Source organism: Ambystoma mexicanum, chromosome 4p (assembly GCF_040938575.1).
Source record: "Ambystoma mexicanum isolate Mex_15411 chromosome 4p, UKY_AmexF1_1, whole genome shotgun sequence".
Taxonomy (NCBI): domain Eukaryota; kingdom Metazoa; phylum Chordata; class Amphibia; order Caudata; family Ambystomatidae; genus Ambystoma; species Ambystoma mexicanum.
In genome coordinates this window covers 609,760,922-609,786,494 of record NC_090927.1, presented here as the reverse complement: position 1 = coordinate 609,786,494, position 25,573 = coordinate 609,760,922, and the positions used below count along the sequence as shown (strand labels likewise).

The following is a 25,573-nucleotide window of genomic DNA, read 5'->3' as shown; positions in this document are numbered from 1 at the left end:
CCCATCAATGTTGAAGTAATAGATGTTGAAATGACAGAGAATGAACCAGCCGCAGCCTCCATAGACGCATCAGAACTTGATATCCGCAATATTACTTTCCAATGTGTTGAAATCTCCACAACGTCAAAGGCCGAAACAACGTTGACGCAGGATGACAGTCTAATGAAAGAGAGCAAATACATTGTATTCGACAGTTTGATGGAAATTTTAAGTATGCTGAAATGTGTGCATTCCATTAGAGGGAAAGTATGTGGGAAGCCATTGATTAATGTGACTCGTCAAATAAAAGGCAGTAACGTCAAAATAAATGCCGCCTGTATATTAAATCATAGGTTCTCATGGTCTGCACAACCGATGCTGGGGAAGCTGCCAGCAGGCAATCTACTGTGTGCAGCTGCATCACTTTTTAGTGGCTCCAGTTTTAGAAAGTTAGAGGCTTTCTTTCAGTTTGTGGACTCCATTTCATTTCTAAAGCGCTGTACTACATATACCAACGTGATTATCTGTTTCAGGCCATTAGTGATGCTTGGAAAATTGAACAATTGTCTCTAGCAAGTACATTCGAAGGCAAACGATTCAGGCTAGCCGGCGATGGACAGTGCGACAGCCCTGGATTTTCTGCCAAGTACTGCACCTACCACTTTCAGGACATGGATAGTAAGAAAATTGTGAGTTCGGTGGTCGTGCAGGTAACACAATGTACATCCTCAGTGGCCATGGAGAAACTAGGTTTTATAAAATCAGTAGAATACCTACAATCGAGGGGAATGCACATCGACCTCATAGCCACGGATAGACACGTTTCAATTGCCAAGACAATGAGAGAGCAGTTCCCACATATTAAACATCAATTTGACGTATGGCATCTTGCTAAATCAATCAATAAGAAAATCTCGGCTGCAAGGGAAAAAAAAAGGTTTTGAAAGTATTTTGCAGTGGTCACATTCTATCACCAACCATCTTTGGTGGAGCTCAAAAACTTGAGGGGTCAGTGGAAATACTACTTGAAAAATGGCGGTCACTGATGCACCACTGTACCAACGTTCACCGCTGGACAGCAAATGAACATTTCCACCAATGTGAACATGGCCCTTTGTCCCCAGAGGAGGCACGGAAGAAGAAGTGGTTGATTCCATCTTCACCGACACACAAAGCCATTGAGAAGATTGTTTGACAAAACTCTATCAAGAGATTTGAGAGGACTGACAGAATTCTGTCACACAGGAGATTTGGAGGGGTTACACAATATGTGCCTAAAGTACAGGCCAAAGCACTTGCATTTTAGCTTTCGGGGCATGAAACATCGCACTCTACTAGCGGTCTTGGCCCATAAAAGCAATATCGGACGTGAACAATCTAGGACTAGGGGTAAAGTAAGCATGCCTCGCTACACTAAGGTGTTTTCAAAACGAAGTAAGCAATGGGTGATCAAACCAGTCTATGATGAAATGCAGTTCGACTTTGTGAAAGGCCTTATTGTTGCTGTGTTAGAGAAGCACAGATATGGAATTTTGGACGTTTCTGTGCAGAGCAGTGATCCAATGCCACCGAACATTGCGACTGTGCCATGCCCACCCGAAGCACAGCTGATTGTGAAGTACAAATCCTGGTTTAAATAATTGCAATATGATTGTCTTTTTGTAAATAAATGTTATTGTACAGTGTACCTGTAAATCTAACCCCTACCTTCACCATCACGGGTGGCGAACAAGCTGGGTGTCATCTTTGAATTCTCTCTATTCACCTCACATATGTGTATGTATATATTTTTCTCATGTCTCATCTCATGTAAATGTAAATGCTGCGCACTGTTAACGGAGGGGAGGCTTGCATATTGCAAATAATAAAACAAAAACAATAAATCTCACTTTTAACTCAACTCCTGTGGTACTTTATACTTTCCCTGACCTTCCACCAAAAATTAAATGTCTCAATTTGGGCTGCAAAGCTCGCAGACAACGGGGACAAAATTGGGGAACTTAGAACGCGCCAGCCAAGCGGGCCGTGGCATTTGGGAGAGAAGCCAGTTCGCATTTGCACATTGAGGCGCACTACATAGACGGATTCTAAACTTCAAGTTCTCACAGATGCCTATACTACGTGATGTTGCAAATAAAGAATGCGAAGGACAGCGCCCAGATGAGGCCCACAAGTTGCACTGGAAGTATAAGGGTCTATTGTTTGACCTTGAGACAGGAACCATGCCGAAAGAACTACATTTGAAGGGAGTGCGCAATAACGTAAGAGACGATAAGGCAGAAAATTCAGAAACTAGACCGAGTTTCAGTTTTAGGTCAGTATACGAAAAATCATTGTCAAGAGCACGGTCCATTTTACAGACTGCATTACGAAGAGACACAATGGAAATTTCAAATATAATGTAAGTAAATCTTTACACGCTTTTATACCGGAATGAAGATTTAATGAATGGATGCATGAATAAGTGAATGAATGAAGAGCTAGGAAAAGCAAGTAAAACTGTTCGTAGTGGGCACATGAGCATGCAGGTCCACTGGTCTCACCAATCTCGGTCCTTGGCCCAGCCACTTTTCCCTGCACTACGGGACTGTCTCTGTATCCTTCAGCCCCTTATCCCGGCATTTACCTTGCACTTGCCATCAGCTGGCCCGATTATTTAATTTGTATTCAACTAACCATGTACAGCCCTTCCCCAAGCGCGATCAGAAAGACACCTGGCCTAGTAGGATCGTTGTCTGTCTGCTCTTGTTCCCCACCTGACTCGTCACGCCTAGAAACACTTGAGTATAGGCGCGTTACAAATGCCAAATCATATATCATATCATTCCTCACGCATGTAGACTGTCGTTTATCATTGTGTGTTGGCCTCGATTTATCTCGTTACTTTTCACATTGATTTTAGAGACAAACATACTCCATTGAACTATCCTTGCAAGCAAATAGTTTCTGATCGGCCGTAATAAATGAAATGAGTAATATTAATGAAGTCCGGCTAGTGAGACTAATTATCATTTTTTTGTTTTCATAACAGGTATTTGATCCCTTTCTGCCACTGCCATCTGTTTGAGACACCGGCAGATGGATTCTTCAGCAGACACCTGCAGCTTCGTGTCAACAACTGGTGCACGATCACCATATTATGGGACGATCGCCAAGGGCCCACATGCCCTTACGCTGTACTAGTGGCTAGAAGCAACATATCAACCTTTAGGCTGGACTAGTGCCTAGTTGATGGAACAGCCTTGCGGTTCACTGTGCTTCCAAAGTGATTCTTTTTACGAAAATGAACACCCTGTGTACCATAAAGGAACAGCGCGTGACTCAAGATGAAACGGAACAGTTATTGCGGATACAGATAAAAGAAAATAAATGGCTTCCGAGTTCATATGGCAATTGCTGAATATTCTCTAAACATTTAATGTCAAATAAATGTACTTTACCAAATGTACCGTGTTGCTGTTTCATTTTAAAGTACAATTTCATATTCCGAATTCTGGCGCGCTGTGTTGTGAGTTGATCTGTGTTGGTTTCCGGGTTCTGTGTGGAGTCGCGCAGAAGACGACTGGGCGCGTTTGCCTACGCAGCACAGTAACGTCACGGGGAGATGCGGGGAATGTGAATGTTTTGATAATGTCAGGGGCAGGGGAATTGATTTAGTGCCGCAAAATCAGGTCAGCCAGGGCGATCGGGGAAAAGATAGGCTTATCAGAAAATGGCGGCTCCCTGGTGCTTGTTTTCGCGTGCGTTTAATGGACGAAAACTCGGGTAAGGTCCATAGGAAAGTTTTCTAAAATCGAGCCACTTAGGCTTAGAAAAACATGGCCGACCCGTAGGGACATAAACATTTTTACTAGACCATGCCTTTAAAGGAAAGGCTTTGTGAGCAAAAGGGCAAATGCAGCGCAGAAAACAATGAGAGTCAACAGAAGGAGTGTTGAAGGATGATTGATCAGTCCGTGGCGTGACCTAGAGAGTCTGAAATTGACAGGTGCTTTACTTTTTGTTCCCCGTCAGGAGGCACAAGAGGACAAGGGAGAGCCGTTGGTTTGGGTGTACTGAAAGACGCTGGGAGAGAAGAGAGGGAGAGGGAGACCGGGCGACGGCAAGGAGCAAGTTCGCAGCACGGCCGGTAGCAGTAGCTGTGAGTTGTTGGCCCATGTTGTGGGCTCAAATTACCAGTTTGAATTGTTGAACAGCTTCCAAGCGGGAAGCCGGGCCGAAGGGGCCCACTCATTGGAGATGCAGAGAGAGGGCACAAAACAAAGCCCCGGTCTCCCGTGGCATAACATTAAGAACTAACAATGTGAGAGCCCATAAAACAGAATCCCAGTCTCTTGTGACATAACATGGCAAACGAACATTGTGAGAGACTATTAAAGCCAAACCCCAGTCTCCAGTGCCAGGCTAAATAAAACATTTGGGGAGAGGCTAGGACTAGGAAATCACCCTCCCCAATCAATATAGACACTCTGGGCATTGACTTATACCCCCTAAACCCTTGAAGAAGCTGCAAGATGAGACAAAAAAATGTGTATACAGTTGACGGTGGCCTGTCCTTATTCCTTACTACAATTTAAGAAGTGGTGGCAAGCGGTGGGATACGAAAAGAACACCATGGAAGCCCTTTTTGAAGTCACTAAGTGAAGAACAGCACCAGTTACAACAGGCGCTGCAGATGCAAAGTCAACAGGCCCAAGGATAGACTAACCTTCCAGCAAGCGATAGAACTACAACAAGCCTAAATGGTTGGAGCAGCGAACTTGAAGACCCACTGAGGTGCCAGCCACAGTATTACAAAGATATCGCTGGGAGAGGAGCCAGTACATTTTTTTTTTAACTTTGAAAGGGTGGCATGCAATGCACAATGGCCAGCGGATAGGTGGAGCCACTTCGTTGCTCCTCTAATAATGAGGGGAATGCGTAAGCGCATACCATGCGGCGAACCTGACAGTGGACACACCCTACGTGGATGTGAAGGGAGTGGTTCTAGAAAGGCTTGGACATGATGAGGAGGCTTACCGAGTGAAATTCTGAGAAACCAGATTGACGCCGGAGGCGACGCCCAAGCAGTTATTCTATTGTGGAAAGGAACTCGCCAATAAACGGCTTCAAATGGCCAACACCACAACCCATGAGATGGTTGACAGAATAGTTTTGGAGCAGTCTGTGGAAGCCATACCACTGCCAATACAGTGCTGGGTACGAGAACACCCTAGACCCAGTCTGACAGAGGCCGTCAATATAGCAACAGCATACCAAAAGGCGGGGCCGGGGAGATTGATGACATATGGTGAGTCTGGAAGGGCACTGGGAGACCTGAAACCCGCCCCTCCCCCCCACAAGTCAGTGTCAGATGCTGGTCCACCCCCTTGAATAGAAGAATGGAGGCAGTGGGCCTAAAAGCGCGAACAGGAAGTTAAGGAGGTATGCTGAAAAGGCCTAGAGTTATGATGTCCAGGGGGCCCTAGTGTTTCAACTGCAGAGAATGGGGCCATGTCGCCAGGATATGCCCGAGAAGGAATAATGTGGCGCCGATGGACATCAGGGTCTTCAAAGAACCAAGAGAAGGGAACTATTCCGCACCTGAAGGGCCCCAACGACCTTCGTATACGTACACCTGTGAGGCGGAGGTGGATGGCCAACCGACTCGAGACATGATAGACTTGGGAAGTCTGCAGACGGCAGCCAGTACAGATCTTGTAGGTGACATGTGAGGGGCCAATACAGGCATTCCTATCAGGTGTGTGCATGGGGATGTGAAGAGATGACCCTCGAAAGATGTACAGATGAAGTTGGCGGGGAACAAATAGACTTGAGAGTGGGTGTGCTGCCTGAACCCCTAGTCATCCAAATGTGTCTCGGATCATACAGAAAATCAAACAGGGGTGGCTGAAGAGCTCCCCATTTCACGACAGGAAGATCTCTCCTCCTCCTACCAAGGTACATAGAAGCAGGGCAGAGTAAAGGAACCTGCAACGGAAATGGCATGAGCGGGCTTTGCTCCCAGTAGCTGTTGACGGGAAACTAGATGAGCAAGGAGAGTTTCCAGATGGCCCAGGATTTGGACCCGATGCTGAGGAACGCCCGGGAAGCCACGGTGGGAGACCCGAAAGGAGAAGGCCCCTACGTTGTTAAAAGTAACGGATATTATCATGCTATGACCAAACCGGGAGGGGGGGGTCAGTCAGACAGTTGCTGGCGAACTACAGTACTGTGGGCAGCCCACCTATAAGTGGGAGAGGGACACTTAGGAGCTGAGAAAACAATACAGAAAAAACTGGGAAGGTTCTTTTGGCCAGTGGTCCACGGACAGGCAACGCGTTTTTGCCAACAGTGTGCAGAGTGCCCAAAGAAAAACAAAGCGAATATACAGAGGGCACCATTACAATCCATGTCGTTAATATTGGAACCCTTCCATCGTATAGGAATGGACCTTGTGGGACCCCTGGATCCCACGAGCCGGGGCCACAAATAGTTGTTGGTGATTGTGGACTATGCCACCACGTTACCCAGAAGCTTCCCCCTTAGGAGCACCAATGCACAACAGATTTGTGACATCTTGATCCAGTTCGTAGACCGAGTGAGCATACCCAGAGAGATTGTGCCAGACAGAGGCACACACTTTATGTCTACAGTACTCAAACAAGTCTGTGAAACCTTACACATCGAACAATTACGAACACCATCATCCACAGACCGATGGGTTGGTGGAACGGTATAGCCAAACCATTAAGCAGATGTTGAAGCCAGAGGAAAGAAATTGGGACTGGTTGGTTCCGTGGATACTAATGACGCTCTAGAACACATCACAGTCCTCCACAGTGTTTGCCCCTTTCAAGCTGTTGTTCGAAAGACCAGTGAGGACCCTCTTAGACATAGTGAAGGCGGGTTGGGAAGAACAACCCCAACAGGAGATCAACCTAACTGAATCTGTGGCCAAGCTAAGCGAGAGGGTAGGGAAACCACAGACCATCGCACAGACCCACCCCCAAAAAGCACACCGGGAACCAGAAAAACAGTACAACAAAGTCACACGACTGCAGACCTTTCAAGCAGGAGATAAGGCTTTAGTACTCCTACCCACCTCAGAGAACAAGATGCTAGCAGCCTGGAGAGGACCTTACACGTTAGAACAGGTCACTGGACCGGTCATATACAGAGTACACCAGGATGACTTACAGATCTACCACGTCAACCTCCTAATAAAATGGACCAAGCCAGAGGGACGTCATTTAGGGGTCGCCAGGGGTGGAACTTGCGACCCCTGAAAAAAAAGTTTAAACTTTTTTTTATTGAAGCTCCTGGGCTGTGGCCAATGCCATGTGGCTCTTTGTTGCGAGAGTGGCTGGCTTTCTTGATCAGGCTTCTTAAAAAAAAAATAGGTGGTTCCACAATTGTAACACTTTGAACAGTGACCCTAAATAAGAAAGAATATGAATAACAAATTATTGTAGAGAATTCCAGAAAGACAAATAATTGCTAGACTCAAAGGTTTATTTCAGATACACTTCAGGGTTCGAATCACTTAGTCTCTTCTTAAACACCTCAAATTCACAATGCAGACAAAATACTCCAAAAAGCATTTAGAGTAGAATAAGCATTCATTTCGGACTATGTATTTTGCTTTTCGCAAGTTGTAGTTATAGCGTATATTACAGGGAAATTGTAACCATATTTTTCATAGTGTACTTGGGAACAATGCTATGTGATGCCACTTCCTGTTTTGTCAAGGGGTAAAAGCTTGTGTTCCATCGCTTCCTATGATGCCACTTTGGGTGGGGTCAAATGGCATCACTTCCTGTGATGTCACCAAAGGTCATGTGATGTCACTTCCACTACCCCTAGCATTTTGGTGAAAGGACATCCCCGCCGAGCCACCCGCCTCCATGGCCTTGATAAGCACAGAGGAAGCCAGCCTTGAAGAGATACAACAAAGTGGAGACCACATTGTGAAGGAGGCCCTAAACAATCTGGATTTGCAACCCTGTGAGAGAAAGGACCTGGAACAGTGGATTAGCGAATTTGCCCTAGTGTTCCCTTTGCTACCAAGTCATACAAACAAAGCCTACCACAATATTGAGACGACCCCGGAAAGCATGGTCAGGTTGTGGCCCTACAGAATCCCCATAGCAAGGATACAAGCGGTCAACCAGGAGATTCAGTCAATGCGACAGATGGGGGTGATAGAACTGTCCCGCAGCCAATGGTGCTCCCCCATTGTATTAGCGCCCAAGCCTGACGGCAGTGTCAGATTCTACATGGACTTCCGCTAACTTAATGAAGTCTCAAAATTCGACGTCACTCTGATGCCCCGAATTGAAGAACTCTTAGACAAACTGGGAGGGGCAAAGTACATTACCACCATAGACCTCTCAAAGGGGTACTGGCAAATCTCCTAGCGGCCAGCAGACCAGGAAAAGAGTGCCTTTACGGCCCCTTCAGGGCTGTACCAGTTTACGGTGCTCCCATTTGGCTTCCATGGAGCTCTGGCAACCTTTCAACGACTAATGAATACCTTGCTGAAAACCCATGCCCAATATGCAGGGGCCTACTTGGATGACATCATTGTATACAGTCCAAACTGGGGAGAACAGCTGCAAAACCTGAGAACCACCTTAGGTACGCTACACGGAGCAGGGCTAGATGTCAATCCCCAGAAGACCCAGAGGGCCTGTTTTCACACAAAGTATGTGGCGCAAGGTACATACCAACCCCAAAAGGAGAAGATGGAGGCAATTCAAAAACTACTGTTCCCAGCCAACCCTAGACAAGTACGGGGCTTTATAGGATACCATCAAAGGTTCATGCAGCATTGCTCAACCAACGCATCTCCCCTTACAGAGTTTTTGAAGATGGCCAAAAACAAGAACCGAGCCCGGCGACAGAGGACACTGAAGCAGCCTTCTTGGCCTTGAAGAACGCGCTTACAGACCAGGCAGTACTACAGTGCCCAGATTACACTGCCTTTTCTACTTGCACACGGACGCTTCCGGGCCCAGGATAGGAACTGTCCTCTTCCAGAACGCAGGGGAGGTCGAAAGACCGGTCATGTTTATCAGTAGAAAACTCCTGCCGCACAAACTGGGCAATGCTACCATTGAAAAGGAGTGTTTGGCCGTAAGTTCACCTTGGTGACTGATCACGTTCCTATTGTCTGGTTGGCCTGAAACAAGGACACGAATCCGAGGATCATGCAATGGTTTCTGTCTACAACTGTTCCTTTCTGACGATCTACCGCCCAGAGAGACTGATGGCCCAAGCCAACTACTTGTCACACTCTCATGCCCTTCCTGTAACGGGTAACGCTTCCCTCACCTTCTAAATGGCTAATCTGCCAATAAGCCGGCACCCAACCTTATTTTGTATGTAGCAACACAATTACGAGCACGTAGGCAAGTCTTTGAGCCCCAATTCACAATTTACTAAACACAACACTGGGTGATTGCTCCCCCAGCTTTAACATTAGGCCTATGTAGTTCTAGCACCTGGTACTAGCAGTCTCTATCTCTGAACACTGACAGTCACTCGCACGGGCTCCTCACGGTGATTCTGCTTACCACCACTCTATGTACCAGCTTATATTTGGAGCAACCTGAATTCTCACCCATGTGTATAATGAAATGGTTTTTAAGTGTACGATCTCCTCCTGGACTATTTCCCTTTTTCATAACCTATTTCTTTCACGCACTTACCGCCGCTTGTACTCATATGTGGCTGGGACACCTGTGCATTTTTTACTCTGATCTGTATGCCATGATTGATACGATGGCTTACAACCACCAATGGCTGTCTCTTATGACTTATTCACAGCCTCGAGATTACCTGCGAAACTTTCAAATTTATTGTGAAGCCTTTCGCTCGGCCCGGCACCTGCACAACTGGTCCTGGCGTCTGGCGCCCCTTTTCCTATCCAATGCGTGGGCGCGCAAATGTGCTTGCGATGATGCGCACCGGCAAGTAAGTCTCCTAACTGGTTGCCATGAGAACCAACTCCGTATTAGTATATGCCCTATTAATTAGGACTTCAGAGTCTCACAACCCACTCATATCACATTAATGTTATCTTATACAGGGTCCCTGATTTGGAGCCCTGATGCAGGCGGCATGTACATTCACTTCTGACCGCCGAAACGATTACAGGGAAGAGTGGTCTACCTGTACTTCAGCCTGTTGGTATCTCCGCTACCAACTAGCATTCTACCACGTTGGCAATTGATCAGATATCTTGTATCGAAAGACCCTGTATAACTCATTGATTTTCTCATCAAACTTCAACCCCATAAATAAGGAACTTCTGTATGAAATTAGGGGGACTCATGATGCAATGAATTTTTCACTAAATTGCACATGCATGCATATTATGTTTTTGTTATTGAACTGAATTTGAAGCATTATTCGTTTTGAGTTGCTTTATTATGCTGTGAACAGATCAAACTTGTTTGCACTATTGGTTTATTACTCGTTAAAAAAATCTGTTTGTTGTTTTTTATGACTTTCTATAAAAAACATTTATCAATTTTTGGTTTGTAAAATTGTACTGTTCTGTTGAACTGTTTAGAATTAACCTCCCAAGTGGGCGGTATGGACCGTTTTAGCGGTTGATTAACTCTGATTGCTAAAATCAAGCCACTCAATTCTTTTCAAACAACCAGAGTTACTTAGGCCAAACATTTGTTTTGACCTGTTCTTCTTGAACCTCTGTGGTTATAGCTCTAACAGTAAGGGTACCTTTCTAGTTTTACAGTTTCACTCCTGCCCTTCCTGAAAGTAAGGACCTAGGAAGGGGGGTCTGTGCGGAAAAGGGGCAAAGGCAGCACAGAAAACGATGAGAGCCAACAGAGGGAGGGTTGAAGGATGAATGATGGGTCCGGGGCGGGACCCAGCGAGTCCAAAATGGACAGGTGCTATACTTTTTGTTCCCTGTCAGGAGGTGCAAGAGGATGAGGGAGAGCCGTTGGTGTGGGCGTACTGAGAGACACCAGGGAGAGGGGATGGAAACCCTGCAACGTCAAGGGGCAAGTTCACAGCATGGTTGGTAGCAGTAGTCGCGAGTTGTTGGCCTGTGTTGAGGGCTCAAGTTACGTATTTGAATCATTGAGCAGCTTCCAAGCAGGAAGCCGGGCTGAAAGGGCCCGCTCACTAGAGACAGTGCAAGGGCATAAAATGAAGCCCCAGTCTCCTGTGACTTAACTTTGAGAATGTACATTGTGAGGGGTCATAGAATGAAGCACTGGTCTCCCGTGACATAACTTGGCAAAAAAACATTGTGAGAGACTATTAAAGCCAAACCCCAGTCTCCAGTGGCAGGCTAAATAAGAAAATGTGGGGAGAGGCTAGGAAGCCAGCTCCCCACCCCCTTCAATATAGACACTGGGCTATGAAGTATACGCCATGAACCCTCGAAGAAGCTGTGAGATAACTCAATAAAAAGTTTGTGTACACAGTTGAAGGTGGCCTGTCCTTATTCCTTACTACAATTTAACAGGCTGTTTTATATGTGCCGATTTGTGATGCGTGTATAGTGTTTGTGGCCTGGTTTCCAGTGCTCCTGCCCATTTCAGGCCAACGCGCTGCTATTGATAGCCTTTGCAGTGATTTCAAGGAACCAATAACCACCTGGGTGGTGACGATTTCCATGCTGAATTGCTATCATAGTGTTGAATAGCAGGCCAGATGAAGATGGGATTGGTCAATGTAGGCTTGGAGCAGGATTTCTATAGCTTGGACCAGAATTTTGCCCAACAAATGGGAGGCTTGTGATTAGGCAATCGAGGGGCAGTTTGTGTGGTACTGGAGGGTGTGTTTTCAGGAGAGTTTTAAATTTGACCGGTTTGCAACATCAATGGGCATATGCAAAGTCTATGGGCAACATTCAGGGCCATGGGGTGAGTGATTTGAAAACGAAGAGTGAAATGACATGGTCTATGAATGCGGTAGCTTTGAGAAATCCATGTTACAAAGTGATCCAAAGTCAGCGGTTGGAGAAAAGATTGTCTGCATAGTTTATTTTCTCTATGAAATATTAATGATTGATGGCAGTCGATTTCTGTATTCCTTAAAGAAGGAGCAGTGGTGCAATAGGAATCATGACTTTGGGGAGTTTCCTTCCCCTTCGCCCACAGCCCTGAACACTTTCCTCCAAAGCTTTTAGCCCATACAGCCATGCTCCATGTGTTCTGAGCCATTTCACTTTGTGACCCAAACACAGAATAGCATTGCACTATGCACTGCTTGTACAATGCAGCTATCCTAAAGCTGGAAAGCTGCTTTCTACAATAACATAGCCCCAAAAAACTTTCGGTTTGTTACTTCTGAACTTTTCCCATTCAGGTGTATATTTTGACGCACAGCTGTGGCACACCGCAACTCCAAAATCTGCCCGCTTCTTATGCACACGTAAGGCGGTTGACAATCAGTCATGTTGCTCTGCTTGCCACCAACTTTCATTAGTAGTTTGCACATTTACATTGGTTAATCTCTCTGGTTAGCACTTGCAGTTTACACTATGCCAACTGACTCCCAATTTGGGCATTGATCTTTCTGTGGACATGGCCTTCCATTTAGCAGTACCTGTAAGGTTAAGAATTAAAGATGCCCATGTAGTGGTGGCATAAGGAACCTTGGCGTAAACATTGTAACACTTTATTCCATGCACAGTAAAATACCTCACAACATTCCCCCCCCAGACAGCCCCATCAACAGATTTATTACATGACTAGATCAAGCAACACATTTAAAAAAAAAAAAAAGCTGTGCTTAGGAAGGAATGGTTTAGTTATACTTTGTTTTCCATCTGGAATCACAATCCATCACTTGCTTCTCACTGCCTATCGATGCCTAGACATGAGTACTACAAAAAGCAAGTTAACTGTACATGCTGCGTGGCACCCTTAAAGGGGAAGTTTGCTAGAAAATGTAATTGCCCCGATCGTTAGGGCATGTATTTTTAAGCATACTGTAATCGATCTTAAAAAAAAAATCCTATGCATCTTACCTCACTTACACATGCAAAAACAGGTTGGACGCCGCCATCTTGTGCTAATCATATCCGTTGATGCATCGACCTAAGTTCAAGTGCCCTCGCGGTAAGAATACACCCCTCAAACTGACATCACTAGACGCTTACGCCCATTTTCACAATGGCAATGCACGTCTTGCGCCAACGTTCTCTGTGCGTAAGCTATTGACGTGTCTCCATGGAAATTCCAGGACGCCTCTCTCCTCTGCAAGTTTAAACAGACCCTTTGAGCAGAAAACATTGCAGTTGCTTTTTCATTCGTCTCACTGTATTTAGTTTCAATCGCCCGTGACTGGTCTGCTCTGTTCAGCTATCCTCCTAGTACGCTGCCCAGCAAACAGGTACTTACACTAGCAGAACTGATTTAACTGAGTATTTGCATTTTATTTAAATATTTCTCATATTATGTAGCAATATCTTCACCAAACCTTATTTAATTTCTACTTTAACATGAGCAAATGCGCAATGTCACAGTTTGTGCCTCATTTATTTGCTCTATGGATATTTGTAACATTGCAATGTATTTTCTTCTCCTTTAACAGTATTTGGTGCATACAACGTTTTTTTTTATTTTTCCAACTGTGGATTTTGTACTTATTCAATTTTCAGGAACTATGGCAACAATACAGCCCTACCAGTACGAGCTGGAATATTCAGAAGAGTAACTAATTGAAAGAGAAAGAAACGGAACCAATGAGGAATCTGACGAGAGTTGGGACGATGAATCACCAAAGCCTGAGCCTAGTCGCATGGAAGACGTTTCAACCTGGTGTACCTGCAATCGTTGCAAGGTCATGCCAACCGAGGTGAAGAACTGCTGCTGCCAAGAAAACACTGGATGCTTGGCCTACATAGCCGAAGAAGACACACCACTGCTATGCGTTACCGAGCTGCATGACTTCAGGGGCAGCCAGCCTCAAGTTCTGTGTTGCAACAGTTCGCCCCTGGAATCCAAGTAACGAGTAAGTATACTCTAGATCTGATGTAAGTTTGACCACTGAGACGACTAACATTTCATGTTGTTCCCCTACATTGTTGTAACTTCGATCGATGACTGACGAATGAATTTAGTCTGTAAATTTAAGGCATTTCTCTTTACTTATTGCAAACCAGAGCGTTCATCGCTAGATTTAACCTTCAAACAATTACGGGTCTTTCACTTTGGACTTAAAAACAATATTTCCCTATGGCCCAAACTGTTCGAGCTTGAATGGGTGTTCACATTTGTAATTAATCGATACTTCAAAGCACAAATACATTTTTTCTGAAAGCTACTTATTTAAGGGCAACTATGCCATCGAATTTAGGATGCATTTTCAAGTAAATGAGTACACTTATCTGGTTCATTCAAGTAACATATTTCTGTTTCTCTCTTTCACAGGTGGTACAGGCTGGTGGCCTATCGTTAGTTTGCATGGTGGATTCATGGGAGGCTTGGATTCTGCGTAATACTTGACTGTCGTTCGAGCCATTCGCAGCAAATTCCCCAGTGACAGCAGACAGTACAGGGGATTTTTAAACACTGTGCCGCAACCTCATGTATAAAATATGTAATTTGTTTGTGCCATCAACATCACCAAACTAAATAAAATACAAATGAGTTAATATGAATAGTTGTTTGAATTTTTCCGTGAGTCAAGAACACGCCCAATCATCTAAGAGGGTCATGAAGGAATTGTTAGTGCCCTTTTGCGCATACCTCGTCTCAATCTACCTCCCCTCCAGTATCAGTGGCAGTTCGCACCTGTGGCTGTGCGCTCACAAGGGGGCTGGGTGGATGGGAACACTCAAGGTGCCAAACACCATGTACACCTCAAAAGGTGTTTTCGCGTGGTGGCCATTGTTCAGCGGCCTCCCCAGACCTCGTGTCTCCAGATTCCCCCTTGAACACCCCGTCCCTGCAATCAACATATGTCTATCCCGTGACTGTCTTCCGGGCCTATTGCGCTCGCCTCATCCACATCCATCCACCCTCCAGTGTCAATGGCAGTTCACACCTGTGGGCGTTTGATCGCAAGGTGGCTGGGAGGATGGGAACGCTCAATGTGCCAAACACCATGTACACCTCGAAGGGTTATTTTGCACAGGGACCATTGTCCACATGGCCACCCCAGACACGGAGTCTGCAGACTCCCCCTTGAAGACCCCGTCCCTGCAATCAACATATGTATGTGTTGTGAGACACCTCAAGGTGTCTCACCCACTAGTCCCCTGAGATCTGTCATCCAGGTGGCCAGGACACGGCCATCGATATTGGAGCCAGTTCCTGGGGGTGGACCAGTGGACGAGTAGATGGGGGTCTTCGGGGAGTGGAAGTCGGACACCCATGAGCGAGACGCGGTACCCCCTTCCTTCTAACCCATTTCCCTATCCTACTCCGTAGGATACTTAGAAGCTCTACCTAAGAATGTTCTATTTGTGCTGCAACAACAGAAGTTTGCAGTATAAGGTTCGCAATCATTTTAAAGTAATTTGTGGAGAAGTTCTCTGTCAGATGAAAGATTTGACATTTAAGTTTGATTGACATTTTACTTTTTTCTATGATTCTTCTCGCCAAGGAATGTCATGAAGATGTCGAAATTGAAGAGACACATGGACCAGAGGTATACATAACATAATATGAAATACAATTGAGCATCACATCGGATTGTGGTGAAATTGTTTAAATGTTGTAATGTTTTGACGTCCGTCAAGTTGGTTCTGTTTGTAAATATGTACATGTGTTTTAGTCGAAAAGAAATTTGCTGCATTTAAACCGTATAAAACACTCTTTTTTCAGCTTGGTGTTGTGGTCGGCAAAGCGAAGTTTGCGGTTTCGAAGCGAATTAAGAAAACAAGCGTAAAGAACAAACCAGTTTGTTTTGTAGAAGTTTTTAATCAGATGTTTTAGTCCTATTATGTTTTTAGTTGGAATGTTGTATCTTCTGTATGTGTGCTATACATTGAGCATGTTTTTCTATAACTCTGTTAGAGGCACAGGAGGATGGGGAGTAGAAAGACTCAGACAACAATTGAAACCAAAGATGTCGCTTGCCAAACCGATTTCACAATGGAGCAGCTACTTTTTGAGGAACAACGTGGTCCAGTCAATATTCAGAGGGGTGATGCATATGTCCAGTGGCTGGAAAATGAATGGAATCTCACCTGCAAACCATATAAAGTTAAATTTAATTTGTTCAGCAGCTTTACTGTTCAGCGGATCGACTTTCAGTCAGATTTCCAGTTTGACAATTTGTGGGACTGGAGTTCCTTGCTAAATCCCAGTACTACAAATATTAGAGGGAATTTGTGTGCCCCGCTATTAGTCATGCCTGGAAACTCGAACAGATGTCAATGGACAGTACACTCTCTGGCAAAAGCGTTAGGCTAGCTGTGGCGGACAGTGTGGCTGTCCAAGATTTTCTGCTAAGTACTGCACTTACCACTTTCAAGACATGGAAAGTAAAGAAATTGTGAGTTTGGTCATCGTGCAGGTGTCTGAATGTACATCGTCTGTGACCATGGAGAAACATTGTTTCATTAAATCCATCGAACTTCTGGAATCCCGGAGGATGCAAATAGACCCGATAGCCTCTGGCAGGCATGTCGGAATTGCAAAGGCCATACAAGAGCAGTTTCCACACATTCAGCATCAATTTGATGTATGGCCCAGTGCCAAATTAATCACTAAAAAATTACAGCTGCTAGTAAAAAAAACGAGGGTTCAGAAAACCTTTAAAAGTGGTTTCAGTCTATCAGCAACATCTTTGGTGGAGCTCCAAAACTTGTGATGGATCGGTAGAAATTCTACTTGAAAAATGGCGTTCATTGATCCACCATTGTTCCAACATACACTCAGTGAGAGAAAACAAAAATATCCACGAATGTGGACATGGACTTTTATCGCAGGAGCGCAAGAAGAAGTGGTTGGTGCCATGTTCCCCTCCACACACAGCACTTGAGAAGATTGTGTACGATAAAACATTTTCAAGAGACCTCAAGGGACTCCCCGAATTCTGTCACACTGGAGATTTGGAGGTGTTCCATGATATGTGCCTAAAGTACAGGCCCAAAAGGTAGCATTTCAGCATAGGCGGTATGGAAACCAGAACAAGACTGGCAGTACTTGCGCACAACGAGAACGTTGGGAGGGACCAAGCAAAAACTGCAGGAACCTTCGGGATGCTTTGTTACCTCATGGCCTTTACAAAACAAAGCAAACAATGGGTGGCCAAGCCAATATACCAGAAAATGGATTTTGAATTTGTGAAAGATCTCACATCGACTGTGTTGGCCATGTATACACATGGAATGAATCCTGATTTTGTTCCCAGGAAAAATAAAATGCCACAGAACATTGCAAACAAGCCTTGTCCTCCAAAACTGGAACTTGTTGAATGGTTGACTTCCAGATTTAAAGGATTTGTAGCCGTCTTCAAAATCTGTTCACAATAACATTTTCATTATGTTCCCCAATGTTTGGAAATTGTACGCAAACAATCTAATGGTATTACACTTGCAATTCCAATTGCAATGCCATCATAGGAGGTTTAGGAAACAGTATCTGAAGTAGTGGATCATGGTGTACGTGTTTCCAATTGGTGATGATTCTGCGCAGAGCAAGACTTGGTCTGGAAAATTCAGAGATACAGAGAAGTGAAACTCCGTTATCTTTTGGAACAGGGTGAAGTAGTGTTGCTCTGTCAATTGCATCTGCCTTCTCTTTGGCTTGTTCAACTATCTCAAGAGGATAACCTTTCTTGATGAATGTGGTTTTCTGATCTGAGTATTCCTTTTCAAGTGCCACAGTGTTGGTTGTTATTCTTTTGATGTGTACGAATTGGCTGTAGGGTAAGCTTTGCATCATTTGTCTCGGGTGGAAGCTAGCATAATGCAAAACATAATGGACATCGGTGGGTTTATGGTAAACATTGCTTTCTAATCTAGTGTCAGATATTCTAAGTTCCACGTCCAAGAAATGTAAATGTGGTTCTCCTATCTAGGATGAAGATATTCATGAATATGCCTATGCAAACATATTTATGTATTATCTTGAAAAGAAACATTCTGGAAAACAAACACTGGAATATCCATCTGGTAGTTTGGAGAAGATACTGTCATGAAGGTACTGGCCGGCATGGAGTTGGTGAATGAAGCACCATTGAGTGTGCCGCCATGCATTGCCACTGCGGTCTAGTCTTTACGACCCGGCTCCCTTATCTGTCTACTGGCCACGCCCCCCTCGTGCTGCAACTTTAGATCCATCTGAAGTACTTGCTGGCCTGGTTCGCCTTGCGATCCTTGCTACTTTTCCTCTGTGTCCTTTTGGATTACTCTTCTGTCCGTGAGCGCCTGGGTGCCTGCTCCTTTTCCTTTACTTCGTTTCAGTCTCTTTAGCTCCTTTGCGTTCTCCGCCGCTTCCAGCTGTCAGTGTCTGCCTTGTTATATTAACGCCTCTCAGGTGTCTTTGTCTTTCCTTTTTTGCTGCCTTCCTGTTACTCTGCCGTCTTCGGCATCTGGCACCCGGGCTCAGAAATTCCACTTGCCTGGGATATATTGCCGGTGGGTTTTTTTTCTTTTTCTCTCTCACCTCCCCACCCCGCCCCCTTCTACGGAGAAGAAGCTATTCTTTCCCATCGCCTGTTCTTTTCTTTGTTTTATTTCTAGTATTCCGGCGCAGTTAACACCTCCCAGGCGCCTGACTCTCAAAGCAGCCGAATACTTGCATATTTTTCTCTGGAATCTGGGCTCTTACCACAGACTTTGGGTTCTTCTTTTCTCTCTGGTTATCTTTTGTCTCCTCTCTTTGTTGCTGCACTGTGATTTCGGTGCTGGCTTACCCCTTCATTAGTCAGTCTGCTCATTGGAATTTACTAAGGAGTGTCACTCATTCAGTCAAGGAATACCATCCATCTGACCATCATTGAGATCTTACTTACCGCTGGGGGTTTTCCGCCATTGTCCTTTTCCCCAAAACCTGGGCTGCGCAGGGAAGACGTCACTTTTGTCATGGCGATACTGCATCAAACAACTGTGGCGAATTCCCGGAACAGACCCTACCTCTTCAAGAAGACGACGGGAACACCTCAGGAAACCTTCGCTGAATTCTCTGCATCAGACGCCTCGACCAGTGAAAGCGATTCAGTGACTCAGGTGAGATATGCCCAATTTGACAAATACATAATACGGTCAGGTACTAGAACTCAACTAATCAGATTTCATGAATATCTTAATGAAATTTGTCTGAAGACATGCGTCTGGGATTGCTGTTGGTACTCTTGTGCAGAAGAGAGTTGCCATAGCATTTCGGTGCAGGACTGCCCGTGTGGGTGGGACAAAGACTGATATGCAAATGGATATTTCCCTTCTGTGAATGGTACAGTGAGCTAAAGTGTGGCTGTGGACTCTGGAGTGGTTACCTTCCGAACAAACAGACATTTAGCCATGTTCGTTCTCGCAGAGGGGCGCCTATGACTTTTTTGATTGTATACATAAAACCTAAAATGTAAATGTGAATAATTAAAATGTGATTATTTGAGGTATGTGCCTTCATTTCTAAATCAAGGAAAACATGTTTTGTTTTTAATGTATTAATACATATGCTTTCAGATTTTCTAGTGGTTTTTAAAAAGTCGGTGTGCGGTGGCCCTTTTGTTCCCTGAATGATTATGGGATACCATCCGTCACAATCTTACTCACCCATGCTTGGGATGCCACGCCTACAGGTTTGGTGTCTGTCAAACCCTCTGGTAGACCCAAAACCCCTGCACAGATCAATCCATGGCACTTGCGCTCATGGCCTCCACTTAGCAGACGCAATAAGTTGTTCCAATAAGGGATATGTTTTCCATATGGAGGAATTGGAGGTGCGTTCCGTCAACACCATAGGTTTGCTGAAAAGGCAATGGAAAGGGGAAAAAGGATGTCATTGCAGCCCTAAAATCTATCCATTGGCTCCAGGTGGCTATAAGGATCAAATGCAAGACCCTCAGCATCAACCACAAATCCGCAATCTCCTACTTTCCTTCCATAAATACTACCCTGATACAGACGTACGCTCCTCTAATTCCAACTCCATGACAGTCAAATACTCTCCAATCAGAGTGGGTGGCAGGTCTCTCTCCTCCGCAGGTGCCTGTTGTACCCAACAGGATCCATGCACCTCTCAGACTTCTGGAGCACGCACTTCAGTTTCGCAAACTGGAAAAAAACTCTACCCTTCTATACCCCTTTCCCTTCACTGGTAATCACCCCACTGCTGCTGTTACGAGTGGTCTGATCCTCATGAATCCCACAGATTCCCTGGCCCATCCTCCAAGTTAATGCTAGCACCACCCACCCCAGGCCAACACTGCACTGCCCAGAGTGTCCCCCGCTTGATCACTACACATACCACCCTCGAGAGTTGACCATACAAGCACTTAGCATGATATTCTCCTCCTTAGCTCCCCTTAGCACTTAACCTCACCGGCCCTCCTCCAGCACTTGTACACCCATGGGCTCCTCCAACCATCCCCTTCACCAGCACTTCTCCCCTATGCACTAGCATGGCCGATTGGCACAAGGCCTAGTCAGAGTAGGAATGTAACTTACCGGTTAGGAATTATTTTTCCCCAACCTGCGTTGCCATTTCACCTTGTAGCACTTTGAAATAGAATTGTGTTGTAGAATGCGCGGTACAAATTTTCACCTTGTGCTTCGTGTGGCAACTTACATGAGCATGAACACACGGGAGACATATTTAGTATAAGTATGCAATGTCATCCTGTTTCGCATTATGGTAGACAGGGATGCTTCAGTTGGGCAAGCAAGCATGAACGGACACGCATGAATTATAGTAAGAGGGCATACAATATATGCCAGAAGTCTAAGTAGCAAACAAATGATTGAAGAGAGATACAGGGACATAGTAATGAAAGGGGGTAGTTATATAGTAGGCTAGGAGTAGGGGAATGCTTTGTGCAATAAACAGTGCTGGACGAGGGAGAGGTTCTGATGTTCCTGTCGTGGCACATATTTTAAATCGCTGTTTACAAATGTCCTTGGTTTTCTGAACCACTTGCCGGAAGCAGCGTCTAGGCCAATGTTTTTTCTTTTGTGGCATTCTTTCCCAAAATCAAAACCTACCCGTCTCTGGCTTCAATTACTGAAAACAGGCTGGTATTGTTATTTGGCCTTGAGCGAAAGTCAGCAAAAGTGTGAGGGACACAATGTGTCGAATACCCACAAAAAATTGATAACATTTACTATATTGAAAGTGGACATACGAAACTTTACTTTCCATTTCTGTGATCTGTTCGGAGCGGTTACTCACTGCGACATCAAGAGAATGGCACTTCCTGAAATTATGTAAGCTTAACTAGACATAATATTTGGGTGATTAAAAACGGCATGTGCGCTGTGTGCATGAGAACTAATTTTGTGACATGCGAATGTGATATTCATACCGCGCACTATAAAAACCTGAGTGCGGAACCCGCGGTTTATCGGTCTAGTAATAATTTGTGTATACTTAAAGAGGTGTGAATAGACGTATGACTTTTTTGGGTGTATTGCTTACTGGCCTTGCCCACTAATATAGTCTGTGCAGAGTTATGGGTTGTTAGCTGGACCATATTGTGAATATTCCTCCAAAAACCTGCAGCCACAACCTGTATGCATGCAAATGATATCCACAGCGCTTTGTCCTGTGGGATATCCTGGTGTGCTGTCGCCATTGCATCCTTGTGCAATATAAAGTGGGGGGTTGAAGGGGCATGGGCAGAACCTTTTCAATGGACACTTGGTTCTCTTTTCGATCACTACTCTTACCACTCCCATTATAATGCCATCTGTCTGTGGTACGACTGAAAACGTTACTCTCTCTGTCCTCCTTTCCTGATAGGGGCCGCTATGCGAAGCAGGTACATCTGGTTCTCCCTCCCATTGGGAGGTATAACTACTTCACAGCGTTAACCTTTCATGCACGTAGTTGTCCGACCTCCTCCCCAGTGTTGGCATGTCTGTTTATTCTGTGTGGTCTGTGTTTATGATTAGGTTTCATCTGGTTCTGAATTATAAGGTAACCTTCTATATTCGATTACAGACCGGCTATTAAATATATTCTTTTATTCGTTTTTCTACACCGCTATATTCTACTGTTCTGCGCATGCCATAGTTTCCAGCTAACGTCGGATGGATTCTTCAATTAACATTGGTGGATAATCATCAACGGTGCTCATTTGATAACCGTTATGTGGGACCAATCTGCCCTTTAGCGGTACCAGCAATAAGGAGCAACTTGTCAGCGTTTATGATGTGAAAACGTGCTGATGCAAGAGCGTTGCGCTTGAAAGCGAAAAGAATCCATAGCTTCTCACGAACGGAACACCATGTGTGTCCTTAGAAAGTTTTGCTGGTGTAAAACAAGGACACAAGAATTGAAGTACAGAGATTGATCGATCGCTGAACGCAATCGGCGTATCATGAGCCAGTTAAACATTCAAAGCATGCGATGTTCGCTAGCTATAACTTGTATTGCAAGAAGATATTGTTCATTTAAGCTTGGACTTAAGCTTCTCTTGTGAGAGTTCTTTGCAAAATAAAAGCATGTTGCATTTCAGACTATTGATGATTTCTTAAAAATAACTGTTTTGCTCTCCTATTTGGGACAAGAAAGAAAATGTTCACGCTGTGAAAGGATGTGTGTTCATCTTCCTGGTTCTGCGTTAAGTAACGTTATGGTGTGAGTGATGACAGTGCACGTTTGGCTACGCTGGCCACGAACATCATGAAAATAGGTGGAGCATAATGTTTGGACTAGTGATGTCAAGTTGAGGGGCGGCGATCTGTATTCTTACCGCAATGGCACTTGAATTTAGGGCGATGCATCAATGGATAAGATTAGCACAAGATGGCAGCGCCCAACCTGTTTTTGCATGTGTAAAAGTGAGTAAAACTAAGGTAAGATGCATAGGAACATTTTTTAAGATTGACTACAGTGTGCTTAAAAATACATGCCCGAACGATCGGGACAATAACATTTTTAAGCAAACTTCCCGTGTAAATACCGAATTGAATAGAGACCACCAGAGACAATAACAAAATGAAGCTCTCAAGGCTTAGCAACATTCTGCACAAGACTACTCCTTTCAAAGCACTCCAAGTTCATCCATTATAATCTACTGGACTGCCAAACAAAAGCAAAGCAGAAATGTACAGAGGATGGTGTACACTTACAGCGAGGGCCTTCGAAAGCTTGGTTCTGAAGTCGTTCAGGACGATGGTGATAATTTCCTGGTGTGGGATGTAGGCAAAGCCTTTCCGAAGGAAGACCTTTCTCGGGCGAACCAAATCAAGAGCATCCTGGAATGGAACCTAACAAACAGAACAGAAAAGTTAGCAGTGGCTTCAAACTGTGGCTTCCATTGACTAGAATCCTCCACTGGGTAGCAGTGAGTCAGCACAAGCAGCAAGTCTATTTCAGCTTTAAAAAAAAGACTGTGTGGTCATGTACTAAATCTCACTATGATGGGGCAGTCCTGCATGCAGAGTTATCACTGAAGCAACTTATCACGCAGAATTACATGCAACAGAGGCAAAACGAAGGCCTACCATTTCCGAATTCTTTACAAAATTAAGCACCTTACGCAAAGAGGCCTCCGAGATACTCCAAAACCAGAGCTTTCACATACCTTGTAAAACTCTTGCTCATCTATTTTTGTCGTACTTAATCCTGGAGTAGAAAGTCTGAGTTTTTCTTTGTAAGACTCCTTTTCTTCAACACTAATCTAAAAAACAAAAAAAACACAAGCGTGATAGTAAGCACATTTTCAAATAAATTGGTAGACATCCTTTTTATGCACCTTTAAAGAATAGGCCAGATAAGTAAGTTAGCCGTGCCTTGAAGATTAAACAAAAAGCCCCTTATGCAACACAAAAGAGCAGCCGCCCTGCAAGGGAAACAACACCTCGGACTATTTGTTAATAGATGCTGCACTTTCAATAGGGTCCCATAAAGGTCCACATGATCTCAGTTAGATACACATTTTGCGTTCATACACAATAGGATTCTGCCACTACAATCTTTGCAATTTAGTGATTATTAACAAGAAAACGCTTAACAACGACAACTTAATAATCCACCCCTTGAATTATTTTCATATTTAGAACGTGTGAAAACTTCTTGGTAATGAACTCTGGCGATGGCTTTGAAGTTAACCATCTTGAAGACTAGACTGGAAGCCAGTTCAGGGAAGCAAAAGCTCGCGATTTAGACTCTCTGCACTCTATACACGTAACTGGTCAGGCTGCCGCATTTTGGATTCTCTGAGGCGTATAAAAGAAACTGAGTAGACAGAGTAGAGAGCAATAAAATGCTGTGCAGGATAAGACTATTCAAGTGCCCTGGCTTTTATTTTGCTGAACAACAGTTTATAAGTCAGATGAGATGGTTTGAAACGTCTCCAATGATGGTTAGTCAGTTAATGTCTTGACATTTAAAAAAGGTACCAACAGCAATTATTGGTTTTGCCTTGATGTGGATAGTCTGATTATATGTATGAAGAATCTTGATAGAGCATTACAAAGTTTTTGAGAAGGCACTTACGGAAATGCTTGGTCATTCATTAAGAATTGTTTAAATTAGGTGTGTGCAGGGCTGTCTCTATTCTACCATTATAAATTTGTGTCTGTTCGGTTTGATCTGGGCTTTACTGTTGTACAAATGTTCAAGACAGGCTAATTTTAAGATGGGGATCAAACGTTTTCATCCATTTGCATTCAGCATTTTGTTAGAAATCTTCTACATGGTTCTTTGTTAACCTGTTTTTGTTTTCCCGGTCTACTTTATGAGAACCTTTTGATGGTTTAAGTGGCATAACCAGAGATGTTTTCAAAGAGGCCCCATGCTGTGGCATGAGTGGAAGGCGCACAAATTGGGAATACAAAAGGTTTATTAAAACTAAGATGAACGGAATGATGTAGTCATTCAGTCTCCAACCTGTATAAGGGTGTCAATTCTTCTATCTTGCCTGAGAGAGTTTAAGATTATATTAAGTGTATGGTCTTTTCTATGTGTAGGTCCTTTACCTTTTGTGTGCAGTTCTAAAGAGTACTTTAAGTAATGCACACAAAGTACTACAATTGTGTGTAGTAGCCAGGGGCACATCAGAGCCATGCTTTAAAATATTATTGTTTTAAGTAAAGCAGAGTGAATAAATAACGCTGGAGAAACGTGGGACCTTTCCCCTAAATATTCTGGGGGGTAATGTACTATCCCAACTCCAGTCCTAGAACATTTGAGGAAAGGTTTCATTTTGGATCCACGTGTGTGGAGCTACAGGAATGCCATCTGTTTCATATATTAAGGCAGATGGGGTAGATAATTGAAAGTGCAGAATAGTCTAGCATGTTGGGGGCTTACAGAGTGATGTTAAGCAAGGCTGTGCAAGTGTCAAATAGTCCAGTGTTGAGGATGGAGAACAAAGCCAAACATAGCTCAGGGTGTGCTGTGCAACTGTGGTTCAAGGAATGGTTGACGGTATGAAAAGCATGGATCAGAGCTCTAGGTGATCATTTCAGGAAAGAGTGTTGTATTCCCTATTTGGGCAAGCTGAG

At 44.3% G+C, this 25,573-nt stretch overlaps 1 protein-coding gene across 5 annotated transcripts in view; it reads right to left on the bottom strand.

Moving 5' to 3' along the window:
• Window positions 1-25,573, bottom strand: part of PRIM2 (DNA primase subunit 2) — a 1,404,979-nt gene that overhangs the window by 951,336 nt on the left and 428,070 nt on the right. For all 5 annotated transcript variants that reach the window (XM_069606178.1, XM_069606180.1, XM_069606181.1 and 2 more), the window contains 2 exons: window positions 23,650-23,745; window positions 23,195-23,332 (listed from right to left, as the gene is read on the bottom strand). In XM_069606178.1, the coding sequence (XP_069462279.1) occupies window positions 23,195-23,332; window positions 23,650-23,745 (234 nt within the window). The remainder of the gene's footprint in view (window positions 1-23,194; window positions 23,333-23,649; window positions 23,746-25,573) is intronic.